Here is a 16,264-nt window from a genome sequence, read left to right on the forward strand (position 1 = left end):
CCATCACCAGAGAAGGTCTTTATGCTGGATCCACTTACCGGAAGTGGCTGGCCGCTGCCACCTGCCGGATGAGAATAGGGAATCGGGCAAGGACAGGGCTGTATCGGGAACTAGAAGAATCCAGCTGGAGCAGGTGGTGCAGGTGGCAGCAGAGCAGGTAGAGCTGGGTGGCGTGGAGATACTGCGAGGCCTCCATCGAGCTCCAGATCTTCTCAGGAATTTCTAAGAGTAGCTTGATCTGGGCAGCCATGCTGTAGAACTTCTCCTGGGATGGCTGCTGTGGCTGCAGGAAAGGCACAGAATTAAGTCAGAGTAAACAAAAGCAAGGTCAGTGTTGGGCCAGCAAGGGGAGAAATGTAGGGGTACTTGGGGGCACAAAGCTTTCACTAAGCCACTCAGCAAGGCATCGAAGGTTGGTGCAGCATAAGTACTGGAGTCTGGCTTTTCCTACCAGTTGCACCTTTGCTCTGTCCCATGGAGGGGCAGACTTCCTCTGATCATCTCTCAGTCTGGTTATCGGGGATCCTCGTGATGTTTCAATAGCCCGGAGCTCATGCATCACCCCGAGTGAGCTTTCTCCTTCCCTCTTCTGATGTTCAGCCTTCCGTTTTCTGCTGCTTCTCTGAGGGCACTGTGGACTTCTGGGCTGGCTGCTCCTCTTTATCAGCCTTCCAACAACTCTTCTTCTGGTTCAGTCCTCCTGCCTCTGTTCATCTGAGTCAGTCCTCTTACTTCATGGTTCTCTTCCCGCAAACATCACTTCCAGGCAGAGCACTACCACATCTTTATTTTCAGTCCTCAAATCTCCCCTGAATCCTTACTGAGCCTTTTCTTTTGCTGCCAGACTTCTCCTCTGGGAAGTTTCACTGCCACGCTATAAGCAGTATATTTAAAACTAAATTCATCTCCCTACCAAAATACCTGACCTCCCGAAATAGCTGATCTCCCTAAATATCTTCGCATGTACCACCACTCTGCCTCTAATTCCCAGGAAATTCATGGCCTTCTGATGGTTCTGCTGATACTTCTCCTACCTAGGTTGCTGTTACCACTTTCACGATTCTCATGCAGGTCATTATCATCTCACACTTAGATTAATCCAAAAACATTTCACTTGCGCTATGTTCATTCTCTATCCCCTCCAATCTATCCTCCTTTGCTGCCAAATTAACCTTCTTCAAAGGCCAGTTAGATCCCATCTTTGCTCAGTTCTAAAAGGTTCCTTGCTGCTTAGTCTCTTAGCCGGGTGGTCAAGGGTTGCCTCACCTGCTGCTGCTTTCTTCCAGGGACCCTTGAATCCCCTGGTTCCCATGTGTGGGATGGGAGGGTGACCCTAGGGAACATGAGGCAGTATCTGGAGACAGTTTTGATTGCCATAGTGGGGGGACAGGAGGGCTACTGGCATCTAGTGGGCAGAAGCCAGGGATGCTTCTAAACATCCCACAATGCACAGGATAAGCCTTTACAACAAAGAATGATCCAGTCCCAAATGTCAACAGTACCAACAATTTTAATCAGACTGATACCTGGTTTTCACTGTCTTTACAGACTCCAGACCCATATTCCAAATCTCATCTGTCCTAAAGGACCCTCCTTACTGAGAAGGACTCAAGCATGAAGTGACCTGCTTCAGAATTCTTATGGTAAATAAGTGTACACAATTATTCTGGGAATCAATCATCCATTATCCTTAAATGTCGTCTTCTGCTAGACTATTTCTTAAAAGTACTTATTACTGTATTATTTAATTATTATTATTTTTTTTTGGCAGGATCGGGGGGAGGTAATGATGTTTATTTCTTTTTAGAGGAGGTGCTGGGGATTGAACCCAGGACCTCCTGCATGCTAAGCATGCACTCTACCACTTGAGCTGTACCCTGCCCACCTGCTATTCTAAACTATTTATGGTTTTCTTATCAACTTTCCATGGATTTAATTCCTCAACTAGATTGTAAACTCCTTCAGAGCAGGAATTGGGAGACTTCTGATTCTTTGTGCCTTGAACACAGAAGGCACTCAAATTTTGTGAGTCTGGCTGAGAATAAATCAGACACAACAATAAAAATACATTTCTAAAGATAAACATAGTACAAATTAGTTTTTTTTTTTAATAAACTCTGAGGCATGACTCAATTACAGCAAAGGCCGGCCACCTCAGTGGGGGGCAGGTACTAAATGCACAGCTTAGGGAGGAATGAAGTCTCCCATTTCAAAAATTAATGAAGCATTTTCAATCTTCTCTGGTTCTACTGCGTGAGCCCAGCCTAATAACCTGAATTCTTCCGTATTAAAAAGGCTGTATTAAGAAGTTCCAAACTGGAGCTAAATTGTACTTCTGCGGTTTCTTCTTCCGCACCCTGTAAGGCGGTTCTCCCAGGTTTAAGAACAAAGTCCGTGCCTACCTTTCTCACCCTCCGTGCCCCTTCACTCTGCCATCCTTAAGTCCATGTTCTTTAGGGACACAAAAGGCTGCTCCAATATTAGGATGTGTTCAGGGCTGAATCTTTCAACATCTAATCATTAGTGTTTGGAAGAAAAGGCAGTTAGGATGACCTGATTAGAATAACCTTAGCTCCTCAAAATGAAAATGTTCTGCTATTAAAAGATGGGAGCTTTGAATGTCTGCTTCTGCCCTCCGACAACTCCACCAAAGGGTAGCCAGACCTCTTCGGGACTGCGGAAGTTATTCCTGGGAGCGCGGTGGGGGCGGGGGGCAGACCGGGAGGAGGAGGGGACGACTCGGGGGGCGGGGGGAGGTGTCAACTCGGGGGAGAAAGCTTTTCTAGAAACAATGTGAGAAAATGTTAGTATACGGAGCGAGTTGAGCTGTCTAGCGAGAGACCCCTGGCGTTTCCGTCTAAAGTTGGAAAGGAAAGCCCAGTGAACCGAGAAGCGAGGTGAGGGAAGCAAGGCTCGGGGGGAAGGCTCCTGAAGGAACGGCCGAGTGACTTTGGGGAGCGGCTCAGCGGCGGGGACCGGGCTGCGGGCGTGCTTCCCCAGGAGCGGAGCGCAGAGAGCGGCCGCAGGCTCTTCCCCAGACAGGTGAGGAGCCGCCGGGGCCGCGGACTGACCCGCGGGGGTGGCAGTGGCAGCGGCAGCGGCCGGGCGGGGCGCGGGGGTCCGGGGCTCACCTGCGGGTCCCGCGGCGGCCGGGGCGCGGCCGAGCCGGCCTGGCGGAGGCGGGCGCAGTACTGGTCGGTGGCCCTCACGGCGTCCACCAGCCCCTCGGCGCAGCGGCGCATCTGGCCGATGGTGTCGGCCGCCTCGATCAGGTCGCGGTACCGCTCGCCCACCATCTGCCGCAGCTCCTCCTTCTTGTGCTCAATCTCGGCCCGAACCTGGCGCTCCAGCCCGCGAATCTCCTCTGCTCCATGTGTCTCGAAAAGCGCCGCGGGGTCGCGCAGGTCCAGCCGCTTCAGCGCGGGGGAGGCGGCCGCGGCCGCCATGATGGACCCGTCAGCCGCTCCCCAGGGCGCTTCCGCCCGGCGATCCCGCCCGGCGGCCATCTTGGTTGGGGGCGGAAGCGGTTCCGCCCCGCTGGCGGCCGTGCTGGTTCCGGGCGGGGTCGGCGCTGGGCGGTTGTTTTTAAGCGGAGACTGGTGGTTAGATCGCTAAGGCTGCAGGTAGGTCGGGCTCGCCCTCTCACGGATCTGAAGCCCCTCCCAGCGCGGGTGGAGCCTTTCCGCGTCGAAGTTAATTACGGTCAAGCGCCTGCCGTCTGATTGTAATACCTCCTCCGACGCTCTTGTCCTTTACTAGTGACATCGCGACTCAGGACAGGGGTCTTTCCCCTGTGAGGATGCAGTTAAACTCTCTGCCGGTTCCCATTCCCTCGGAATCCCTCGGCCGCCGCCGTGTCCTGGGATGGATGAAGAGCTGACCCGCGGGTGCGGGACCGCAGCTGGAACGCAACCTGTCACCCCTGCTCTGCCTGCTGGCTCTTGGCGTGCAGCCTTCTCGGGCGTCTTTGTTGTTCGTTACTTTCTATGGTCATCAACCGAGTGCAGTGTTAGGAAAAGAGAAGTTTTGAGTCCGTTTTTGTTCATTGGAAAGAGTAACTTCACAGTTGCCCTGGACCGGGCGGGAGCGCAGGGCTAGTCTGCCCCTTAAGGGGTGTGCGCACGCTGGTTTGCTTCTGGTTTTCTTTTGTGGGTTGGTTTATTATTTGGAGTTTTCGTTTTTGTTTCAGATCAGCGTTTTACCATCTATTCTACTTTGTCACACAACTTCCCACAAACTCAAAGCGCTCCCTGGTGGGGATCTGCACTTTGCTCTCGCTGCCGTCCTGTTCTGTAGGGACGCTTGCCGGTGTTTGGCTTCCCAGCATCTGCGGAATCGCTTTTCTGTGTTTGGAGAAGTCATCTGTGTTGAGGCAAGATCTGTTCCCCTTACAGCTGTGCTGGGCTCGGCCAAGCAGACACAACCACCTAGGGCTTTAGATGGCGAGCTAGTGATGTCAAGGAGCAGGAACAGTGGAGATTTTGGTGGTGGCAGAGGTACCACCTGCAAGCACCCACACTCCAAGGCCAGCAGGGACACTGGCTCCAGCTGAAGCGCCCAGCTGCCAGTGCTGGTGGTAGTGCTGGTGACAGCCATGGGCAACCACAGTGGTGTCCTCACCAGCATCTCCCTGAGGCATCTGTTGACTGGTTTCTCAATGTCAGCTTCCCCTTATTCGTGTCTGCTCGCTGAGCCAGGTTCCCCAGCTTTCCCAGATGTTCTGTGAGCTGTCCAGTCTCTTACTGATAAATTTCGTTTCTTTGAAAATCAAAACAGTTTCCATTGCTTGTGCTCGGGACCCTAACTGACGCACTCTCCAAGTTTCCAGTTCTGTGAGAGTTTGGCTGGTGTCTTTCTAATAGCAAGAGGGAGGAATGTCAACAGTCAGTCAGGGTGTGCGGGCCCCGAGGCTTGCAAGAGGCGACGCGCACTTGTGCATACACCTGCCATTTAGGTAGAGAAAAGGCAAACTCGCCAAGCTAACATCTCCACTGAGGAGCGTGTTCTGAGGGTGCGCCTTCCCTGCCGTCTCTCTCTGCTTCCCCTGCCAGGTTCATCCGGCTGCCCTGAAGATGCCACTGTTGCTCTTCCGCTGGCAGAACCGAGAGCCTGACTGAGGCTGTTACAAGCCATCTTCTTGCCTGGAACCTGGGAAAGCTCTGGGAGCTGGAGGGGATATGTCTTTGACCCTTTACTCTCCATGTCTCCTTTCCCATTCCCCCTGCACTGAGGCAGCCCCTGGCTCATCTGTCTTCTTCTGCTTTGTCCCCCTGTCACAACCAGGATGTGGGCAGAGGGATCAGCTTCAGCCGCTGAACCAGGCGCTGTGCTGGGGACAGAGCAGCAGAGATGAGAAATAGAGTCTGTCACTCTCTCTTTTTTTCTCAAGGAGGCACACAAACAGGAAGCACCTCCTAGTTTTGTTGCCATGGTTTAGTTTTGGTTCAGGAATAGGGGGTTGTGTGTGTCTGTGTGTGTGTGTGTGGTGTGGTGTGGTGTGGTGGCAGCTCTTGATGTCAGATTTTCTTCCTTTCACCTTGAATCTTTAGGGGTAGAATTTTAAACATCCAGCGTTTACATTCAAGAGATTACCTTTAGCCCTGGGCTCCTGAAATCAAACGTAGGCATTCTGCCAATTATAATAGCTGTGATTTCGAGCACCACCTAGGCACTTTGCTTATATTATCTTTAATTCTGACTGTAATCCTACAGCATAGGCGGTCTTACACTCCTTTGATTGGTAAAACAAGGTTCAGCAAGACCAAGGAACCTGTCTGAGATTACACAGTCAACAGCCAAGCCCGTCTTCAGATTCCCAGTTAGTTTGACTCTAAAGTCTCATGATTAGCTTCAAGGAAACTTTCAGAACATCAAGAGATAGAAAAGCCAAGCTGTTCTGAGCATCATTCAGATGGTACCTACACTGCTTCCTGTCCTGTGCCCAAAGGTGAGTCTCTAAAAGTATAGGCAGCTTGGGACCCAAGCTGGAGTGGCTCCCCAGTGATTTGGGGGCAGATGGTACACGGGGTGGCCATGCCAAGCTGTCTGCATGCTGGAGGGCTGTCTTTTAAAACTGGGAACATGTTCTGACATTTACACTTTCTCTGGGGCCATCAGACTCTTAGCTCACTCAGAACATCGAGGGGGCAGGTTTCTCCTTACTTTTTAATAGAAAGATAGAAAGCAAGCCAGCATAATGCCTAAAATAGAAGGTTTTTTTAAAAACAGATTTTTGCAGATACCACATGTTCTTTTTCTGTTCTTTTGCATTTCTTCTAAATTTTTTAAAATTAATTTATTTTTTAATGGAGGTACTGGGGATTGAACCAGGACCTCATGCATGCTAAGCATGCGCTGTACCACTGAGCTATACCCCCAACCCCCGCCCACTCCATGTTCTTTTTCTTTTATGCATTAAGTGGTCTAGCATCTGGGAAAGGGTCCCCTCGACCTTGGCTCCCTGACTAAATGATTGCAAAATGAGTGAATGGTGTTATACATATACGCCACACAATCACAAAGTATCTGCTCAAAGGATGCATTTTGGAAGAGGCAAAAGAATCTTTTACCATGTGTTGCCTAATAGCTGAAACACTGACAGCAGTAAGACGGTTCTAACCTGTATCACACCCACTTCAATGCCTTGCTTCAGGACCTCTTCTTCTGTGTAAGGTGGCTGCATCTTTGGCATGCCGCTGTTTGATCTGAAGAGTGAACCTGCTGAGTCTATCTGTACCCTGATCACGTTGGAGGGAGGGCTGTCCTCTCATGGAGTTAGGATGGAATAGGGGCTGGGCACACCAGAGAGGAGAGAAGAAATGGAAGAGACAAAGTAACAGAGGAAACTTAAAATGAGAAATTTAACTCTGCCTAAGCTAGGAGAAATGGAAAGGGAGAAAGCAAGAAGGTGGGAAAAAAAGGAGAGATATCCAACCTCAAATTAACAGAGAGCAAGGAAAAGAAAGGGAAATCTGATCTGGTAAAGGACAGACTATGTCAATAAAAAGAGTGTCAGGGGCTGGACCGAAGGTTGAGTTACACACTGCTGCCCGACATGATTCAGACATTGGGTGTTTGCCCTTGGCTGAGATGCCAGTGGGATGAAGAGAGCCTAACGCAGTAGTCTTGACATCTTCATGTCAGCGTTTATCAGCCAGTGCCCACGGGAGCTGATGTTTGTAGTAGAAGGGATGGTTATTTGACTTAACTATTTGCAGATACCTAAGACCCCGCCTTCAACAAATAGCCAGGTAGGCATCACACCTGATGGAAGGGAGCCTGGACGTCTGGGCGACACACATTCTCAACACCTTGACTAAAAAAGGTGATATGGGAACTCACACTGCAAACATTGTCTCTAACTAGTGTCTATTTGAGTACCCACTATGTTAATCAGCTGTGTGTTGAATGCTACAGAGAATACAAAAGATGTTTGATTAAAGCCAATGATACTGTAATAAGCTCTCACTTCTTTTCAAGTCTCCTACGTTGTCTTTTCCTGTTCCCCACGGTACCACCCTCTCGCACAGAAGTAATCAGACAGGAATGATGCTAAATCACCCTTCTGCTAAATCCACTAAATCTAACTCTGGATCTCACCCCTCCCACCTCTCAAAGATTTCACTTCTCTCTCCTCCGTAATTTTCTCCTTCTCAGCTGGATCGTTCCCATTATCTCAAAAATATTCTCTAGCGCCTCCCATCTTATAAAAATGCTCCTTTGTCTACAGCTCTCCTGCTGGCACCCGCCCATTTCTCCTCTCCTCATCACAAGGAGACATCTTAACCCTTGGTAACTTCTGTCTTCACAAGTCACCTCCCTGTCTCTTTTTCAGCTCCATCCATGAGGGATTCTCAAATCATCATCACTCCATGCACTGAGAGACCTCCCTCTCCATCTTGTCTATTTCAGGAGTCCCCTTTCAGTCTCCTGGCCTTTCAGCAGCGTTGGGCCCCTTGTTGACACAGTTGCCTCTTGTCTTCCGTGACGTGGCTCCGAGTGGCTTTTCTCTTTCCTCACTAGGCGCTGCTTCTCAACCATTTTTGCTGGCTCTTCTTCCTTTGCTTGACCTTGCAGTGTTGGATGGGCCCAGGCTCAAGCCTTTGCACCGGTCCCTTCTTGATCTGCAGTCCCCGTCTAGGTGATTCTATCCTTCCCCGTCACCTTAAGAATGAGAGGGTCTCCACCGTGCTGATAATTTTGTATGTTGCAGAGGGAAATCACACAGTTGCATCCCGCATCTTCAGTGCCCAAGCAGAGTTGAGGCTTCGGGTACTGAGCACCTAGAAGGCTGTGTGAGTGGGTGGAGCTCTAGCCCTCCATTCTTTTGGCAGTTCCCAAGCTGCCCAATGGTTATTTTCTGAAAATCCAATGTATCTTCTTAGGCTGTGGAGAGTGCGTCTATTGTTGGAAGGCCCTGAGGGCCCCTCAGTTATGCCTGTACCCTGGTGGAAGTTTGGATGAACTTGTTCCAGCTGTTCTAATAGAATGTGGGCAGCTCTGAGAGTGCTGGGGTTCCAGGAAGGGAGGATATCCTATGAAGGGGCATACTGTGATTTTCTATGTGCCATCTCCCATCACCCCACCCATTCTGCACCCCTCTCTGGAGGCTGACCTCTGTGCACGGCCTCTTTAGGCTCTCTTGTCCTCTGGCTCTGGTTGAATTTGGCCGTGGGAGAAGATCAGAGGGACCTGCTGCGATTCTGGCTGTGGCTAAATTACTTTACAGCCACAGCTCCTTTTGGGTCTCACCTTCCCGATGGCTTTGGCTCTCTCACTGGGCTCTCACAACCTCACCCCTTGCCTGGCCCCTTCAGCTCTTGGGCTAGTGAAGTCTTCCTTCCACCCTGACCTAGTCTCTGGGCATCTCACCCCATCTCTTGCTGACTCCCTTATGCCTCCCCACCTATCTGTACACAGCTCCTTCATTACATTCATTTCAGTTAAAGCCCTTTGAGCGTGCCATCTGTTTCCAGCTGGACCCGTGAGGGATACAGATGGTTACGGACCAGGGATTAACGGCATGATCCGCGCTCCCTCTGGTTAGCACCAGGCTCCAGGCCAACCACGTTCTCATACTGAAGGAAGAACAAAGAATTCAGCAGTGTATAACGTGCCATGAACTGTCAGTTTCTAGAACATGTTGATGATAAGAGGCTCTGTTTAGCGAGGTGAGAAGTTGATATTCCTGGTCCATTCTGGTGGAGACCAAAGTTTAGTTAGGCTTAGCAGAGGAGGAAAGTCCTCTAGCCAGGAAGGAACATTGTGTAGATAGAAATCATGAAGCACCTTATCAAGTAGACGCATAATGCGTTTACTTTTCAGCACCGCACTTGCTTTCATCCTGCATCACATGGTTGGTTGTGATGGTGCCAGCTAAGCTTTCCTCATGGCAGGATTAGAAGCTGTGGTTTAATATTAGCCAATTTGGAAAATGGTCAGTGGTTTAACAGCCAAAAAGTTCCTGGTCTTCTTTTGCTGTGATTAAAGGTGAGAGGAGCCTCATGTTTACTGGACACCCTGATATACCTGATAATGTGATCCATTATTTAAGATATTTTCTTTCAGCAAATCTTTTTTTTTTTTAATTCTTATTTTTTATTGACGTGTAATTGATTTACAGCATTAATTTCAGGTGTACAGCAAAGCGATTCAGTTATACATACGGACATGTTTTTCTTCAGTTACTTTTCTGTTACAGTTCATTACAAGAAATTGAATATGGTTCCCTGTGCTATACAGTAGGTCCTTCTTTTTTTTGGTCTGTTTTATGTATATTAATATGTATCTGTTAGTCTCAAGCTCCTAATCTATCCCTCCCTGACTTTTTCCCCCGGGTAACCACAGTTTGTTTTCTATGTCCATGAATCTATTTCTGGTTTGTGAATGAAATTTGTATTTTTTTTTTAGATTCCACATAAAAGCGACATCATACAATATTTGTCTTTGACTTACTTCACTTAATGTGATAATCTCTAGGTTCATCCATGTTGCTGCAGGTGGCATTATTTCATTCTTTTTAATGGTTTTTCAGCCAATCTTTACACAATTCTGTGAGGTCCTTGGCATTATCCCTGTTTTGCAGACAGGTAAATGGGGACTTGAAAATATCAGGCTCTGGGTCACACCTCCCACTGGCAGAAGTGCAGAGATCTGGTTAAGAAATCAGGTTCTGGGCCAGTGATGCAAGTATACTATGCCTCAGTTTCCTCATCTGTGGAATGGGGGTAACAGGAGGACCTACTTCATAGAGCTCTTGTGGGGACTGAATGCAATGATGAATTCGAACAGGGCTTTGAACAGCACTCAGGACATCGTGAGCCTTCCCCAAATTAGCTAATTTTCTTTTCTGATTTTAGCAGCCTAATTCCTAGTTAAGACTCTGTTTTAAGCACCTGGACTTTTTCTTTTTTTTTTTTTTTTTTTTTTGATATGTTTTGATTTTGAGTGAAAGACCTGATGAGAAGATGATTAAAAAAAAAGTTGTTTTCTTTGCTTTTAAAACTCTTGACATTTCTCTGCCATCAGTTTTGCTATTAGCAAACGTGACATGTCTTTAGGACATTTTTAGAGCATCCCTTTCGTCATCTGTATTGCAGTGACTTAGTCATGCTGTTTAAACCAGGTTACTGAAATCTGGGAGAAATCAGATGGGACCGTTAAAAACAGTCTGTGTGCAAAATGGGACTCACCCACCGTTGTCTGTTTTTAAGCCTTTTTTTTTTCTTTTGCTCTCGGGCAGGTGATTATGAAGACATTTAGAAAACCTTTTGTAGGCTTTTCGTTGGGCTGGGAGTTTTAAAACAAATTGTAAAATTCTAGAGTTTCCAGTTCAGTGTTTTTAGGAAACCTGGGGAGTGAGGGTTATGTCACCTAGGACTCTGGCCCATTTTCCTGAATCCATGGGGTCTTTTTCAGAAGTAAATGGAAGGTGAATTGAGTCCACATAGCTGGCCTAAGGAATGCACTTCAGTCTGAGTCCCTTCAGTGGAGAGTTTGATTTCACGTGAAGGCAGTTTATAAAACCGGGGCGCTTGCAAAAATAAATAAACAAATAGAGTCACTAAAGAAATGTCTGCTTCTTGTTTTCTAGTACATACAATCGAGTATTACAGCAAAGATCGAGACAGATTTACCCCCAGAGAAACACACACAATCACGAAGGCTGGCGCAGCGAACTTGATAGCATAGTTTTAGCTTTTTCTTCTAAGCCCTGGGGATGCAGGAAAGACACGTGAGCAAGAACAGCCACCTTCAAGATACCATCAGAATAGTAAAAATGTCTAGGTTATGTGCACACCTGTTCTCTACATATTAAAACCATCATTCACATCACGTAATTAAAACTGTTTTTGCCGGGGGGGCTGCTGAAGGCTTTTTCTGGATGTCCCAGGTTTCTTTGTATTTGTGGAACATGGAAGGAAGAAGGAAACAACATGAAGCCTTCAAAGGCTGGGGTGGAAAGAGCCCGAAGGCTCGCATTTCATTGTCTCCAGCACCTTCAGAAAGGGAGTAGGGAGACAATGCCAGCACCTCTCAAAAGAACAGAAGAGGGGATGAGAAGCACGTGAGAGCCTGGGTGTGAAGGGCTTTCAGTCTCCTTTGATAATGATTGATCTGCTGTTTGTAAAAACCTGCTGTTGTTTATGGTGGCAGCCAGAGAGTGATGGATAGATTAACTCTGAAATAAGGAGTGAATGTACTTCAGGGAAAATGCACCATATGTTAGACTGTCTTCAACACGTTCTAAAAGTCAACTTGGGTACTGTGCGCTCTGTTCTTTCCTAGTGAGATGGTTCTCGGGCTGTTGGAAACTCAAACGGAGACTCTTCCTAAGGGAAGAAGCTTTAAAATCATTCCCGGTAGTTGAATCATCTGCCATTACTTTTACTTGAGATCAGATCGGGTGAACTTGGTGGCTGCTCCTGGCCCTTCCCTGCGTGGCTGGGCTGGCTAATTTCCTCTTCCAAGCAGATGGGAAGCCAGTCTTCGTTATGATTGTTCTCATGGGAACTACTTATTAGACTGCTTCCTTCTGAGGTCACGCGGTGATGGGAAGAGAGATGGAGAGGAAGGATGAACGAGGCTCTCCATCCAGCTGAAGGATGACGTGCCTCTCTGCCGACTGTTTCCTTCAAAATCCATTCCCTGCCTCGTGTTACAAAAATGAAGTGTCCCTCTCTGTTTTTGAAAGGTGAATGTGTGGAACTCTCAAAAAGGGAAAGCATTTTAAAAATTTCAAATTTTAAATATAGTGGGAGGAGGGTATAGTTCAGTGGTAGAACATGTGCCTAGCATGCACGAGGTCCTGAGTTCCATCCCCAGTACCGCCATTAAAATAAATAAGTAAATAAAAGTAAAAATAAATAAGTAAACCTGACTACCTCCCCCACCAAAAAATTAAAAATATATATAAATACTAGAGAACACTGTTTGGAAAGATAGATGGAGGAAATAGAGAAAATGAACTCTGATGAGTGATGTCTTAAAAAATGTGAAACTCCTTGCTCAAAGGCAGCCCATCCCCTGCCTTGACTCCACGCAGGGTACCTGGGCCTCCGCTGATCTTGGCATTCTTTAAGTGAAGCCGATCTCCGACAATAAGCTTTACTGCTAACATTAGCTGCCACTTTCTTGTCTTGCTTTGGTTCTTCTCCGGCTATTAGGATTTATTAGTCCTGGGACAGAGAAGAAGCCCTCGAAATCCCAAACCCTCTCAATATCCATTTCCTTATTGGCCCAACAGCCCAAAATCACGTAGCTGATGGCAAACTAGATTTCGTGTCCGCTCAGCTGGACTGGAGATGTTGAGTTTAAGATCGAGGAAGAATGGGTTTCCTTGGCTGCAATGACAGGCCCCAGTAGAAGCCACACGCGATGTGGCTGAGGATGCGATTGGTGCCACCTTCCGGTTGACAATCCCTTGGAGGTGGCAGCAAGCAGAGGTGTCGTGTGAAGGTGCAGGAGAGAAGGGCAGTGAAACACAGCTGTGGTTTGTCGCCCTGCAGAGCAAGGCTGTGGTACATAGTATAGCGCCCATCCACCTGGGAGTTGGGAAGAGCGATTTAGGAGACTGTTTCGGTCTGCCAAAAAGCATTTAAGTGGAAGTCAAACAAAGGGAGTCTTCATCTAGTCTGAGCCTTTGCTCCAGAAGTATCTAGACTCCAGGTTGGCAATGCAGCTGACACTAAACTAATTTTAATTAATCTTGAGAATGAACCCTGGAGAATTCTGTTCATTGAAGAAGGCTATAACAACACTTCTTGCCCATCACATGCTGGTGGATACGTAAAATGCCCAAGGTGAGGTGATGTAAGTGTCCCAATCCATGGAAATGGACTGGGGTGGATGGTAGACTCAGGGAAGACTTCTTTTACCTTGAAGAGACTCTTTTGCGGAGGTGTGTCATGGCTGAGGAAGAGAATTGTGATTTATTTGCTTGGTGGCTGAGGATCTCGGCTTCCCCAGGAATGTCCAGCCTCAGATTTGCATTGAGAAGCATGGCAGGGGGTTGTGGGGTGAGGAATGTCTATTAAAACACTGTCCTTGATGAGAAGGTAACTGGGAAATTATTTTGAGTGATGTTTCTGCAAAGAAGTTGTGTTGTTTTTCTTATGTAAAAATATTGCCATGAGCAGAACATGTGTCTCAGGTTGGGTGACTAGTGGGGATGACTTGTAGTAAATCACCTAACCCTTTTGTTGACTCTATTTTTTTTTTTTTTAATTTGAGGTGTTATTGCGGGGACAGCTGGCTGCGGCTAGGCGTGCAGTCTGTGACCTGGCACGGAATCCTCTGGGTGAAAAGTTCGCTTGGGCACAAAATCCCCCACCTCTGTCTAGAAAAAAATGACTCAATATCCTTAAACTTCAAATGAGTTAATCAAATTCTAGTTCTCTTCCTCCTGCGAAAGCCTTAGGGAATCTCTGCATCTTGGAGGCATTGCCTAAAAGATGTAAAGTTATGTTGTGTGTGTGCACACACGGGTTGCATGTATGCCTCATATGTGCGTGCGTGCATGTCATGTGCACACACGTGAACGCGTCCTTCATATGCACGAGCATCACGTGGGCGTGCGTGTGCTCCGTTGCGTCACCTGTGCATGTCTGAGTGCACATGATGTAGTGAAGGGGCAGGTTAAACTGCACTTGAGAGCCTTGGAAGACCATCCATTTCTCCAGAGAAGTGGGATGCTGGTTTACGTTAGGAAAACGGCTAAGCCTGGGTTTTGTTATGTGGGAACCATTTGGGGTTCTTGTTAAAAAATAATACCCATGAGAAAAAAATATCATCTCTGCCAGGAATGACCATAGTCCCTGGCCTGGGGACAGGGAGCCTCACAGGAACTGATACCCAGCCATGTGCCAGGTCTGGGGGTGGAGGGACCCTGTCCAGGAAGGCATCGGTGCTCCTTTTTGGTACCTGGTGAATCTACGTACGGGTGGTTCTGTAGAGCTGATGGTGGACCTTACTCTTTTTGAGACTAGCAGTCCTCTCTCAGGCCCTCCTTGCCCTGTGCTGCTTACTTTGTAATCTGTTCTCTGGAAGGACCTGGGCCCACTGTGTCTCCTTCTGTGCCCAGGGCTACAGTCGTCTTATTTGGTAGATCCCAGCACGCCCCTCCTCTCTTCAGGGGCTGCCACTGCAAAGGGGCTTTCTCTGTTGCTCAAGCAATTGGAGGTCCCAGTCACTGAATAACTGGGGTGGGTAAAGCTATGGGAAGCCCCTTTCAGATTTTTTTAAATTTCTTTTTTGGCGGGGTAGGTAATTCGGTTTATTTATTTATTATCATTTTAATGGAGGTACTGGGGATTGAACCCAAGACCTCGTGCACGCTAAGCACTGCACTCTACCCCTGAGCTATACCCTCCCCTCAGATTTCTTTTTAAGTGGGCCTTGTGTCAGATTCCTCAACTGGCTTTTCCAAAAGGATGGGGTAATTTTATCTCTGACCAGTACCTTCCTTTTCTGCTTCCAGTGCTCCTTATCACAGACCAGACTCCAATATCCTGGCAAGGAGGTCTTTTCTCCCCCGAATGTGGTCCTTCAGTGATGCCAGGAAAGGAGAGAGAGATGGAAAAATAAAGCCTCTCCTTCTCCACGTAAACTCCCTCTCTGCCCACCTGAAGTTGAATCTCCGTGTCATTAGCTCTCTCTCCCCTGCTGAAAATCTTTGTCCTGCGGGAGCAGGCGTTCACGGAGCCCAGTGATGAAGCCGCAGTGTTTCATTTAATTGATAATCATACTCACTTTTAATCTTAGGAGAATCAGTCATGTTTTATATTTAGCTTGGGTAAGTCTTGTTTAATATTTAGCTCTGGTTTTCAGCCTCATCTGGATCCCTGCAACCGGACACGTCTAAAGGAGAACACAAGATGCCCAGCCTGTGTTCGGTCACTGCTGAGTTAAAGGCGAGGGTGGGCAGTCGCTGAAATTGGTGGAGGATGTGGGAGGTGCGAAAGCTCGTCCTTGAGCTGTTGTTCATTGACCTAGCTTGGGTAGTACAACCGCAGAAGCTTTTCAGCTGTACGTAGAATACAGCCCCTGGTGTCTACTTTGCAGATGAGCTGCTAAAAAAAAAAAAAAAAAAAAAAAGAGGCTCTGCCTATGGGAATATTCCCAGAAATTCACGTATTAGAAGTAAAACAGCCACTTAGGTGAAGGTTTGCTTTGCTAGAACATTCAATAGGAAATTTGAGTGTTTTTGAATCGCAAAAATACGGATTAAACAAGTGGCAGATTCTAAGTTATTACAAGCTCAAACACTTGGTTTGCCAGCTGTTGTGGTTTTGGTGGTGATACACGTTTCTGAAACACTCGCTGCACCTTCCCAACCATGTATGGAAACTTTGGGTGGTTCTGTCATCACCCTTCTTCAACAAGGCCAAAGTTCATTTCTGTCTTTCATTGTAACCCGACTGTCTTGACTGAACAGACACATCTGGAGCTGGTCAGGAACATCTATCTTGACAGCCACCTACTGGCTGCCTCTCTCCATGACCAGCCTGTCCACGTTTCCAGCCCGGTGCTTGTATTTAGGGCAGCTGGGGCCAAAAGCTTCAATCCTTGTATTCCATCATGGAGAACAGGCTGGATTTGTGGAAGCCCACGGACTCCAGTAAACTGCCAGCTCTGGAAGCCCCAATCACCGACCTGCGTTTTCTTCTCTGTGTACCATTTGTGATAGATAAATAAATTTATGCAGAGAAACAGAAAGAGGTACAATGATAAGATGAGACGGCAGGGGCTGTTACACATCAGCGCA

General features: G+C 47.7%; 2 protein-coding genes across 6 annotated transcripts in view; one reads left to right on the top strand and one right to left on the bottom strand.

The window, feature by feature from the left end:
• The window catches only part of COG1 (component of oligomeric golgi complex 1), a 13,277-nt gene extending 9,801 nt beyond the window's left edge, over positions 1-3,476 (bottom strand). Inside the window, exons 1-2 of the mRNA XM_031468977.2 lie at positions 3,132-3,476; positions 39-283 (exon numbers count right to left, since the gene is read on the bottom strand). Of these exons, the coding sequence (XP_031324837.1) occupies positions 39-283; positions 3,132-3,446 (560 nt within the window). The 5' untranslated portion in view covers positions 3,447-3,476. The remainder of the gene's footprint in view (positions 1-38; positions 284-3,131) is intronic.
• SLC39A11 (solute carrier family 39 member 11) overlaps positions 2,745-16,264 on the top strand; it is a 351,831-nt gene continuing 338,311 nt past the window's right edge. For 3 of the 5 annotated variants that reach the window (XM_031468992.2, XM_064495591.1, XM_064495592.1), the window contains exon 1: positions 3,521-3,623. The gene's annotated coding sequence lies outside the window, so the exon portion shown is untranslated. Of the gene's footprint in view, positions 3,043-3,520; positions 3,624-16,264 lie in introns of those variants that run through there. The other 2 variants (XM_064495589.1, XM_064495595.1) reach the window with 2 other exon arrangements.

This window comes from Camelus dromedarius, chromosome 16, assembly GCF_036321535.1.
Source record: "Camelus dromedarius isolate mCamDro1 chromosome 16, mCamDro1.pat, whole genome shotgun sequence".
Lineage (NCBI taxonomy): Eukaryota > Metazoa > Chordata > Mammalia > Artiodactyla > Camelidae > Camelus > Camelus dromedarius.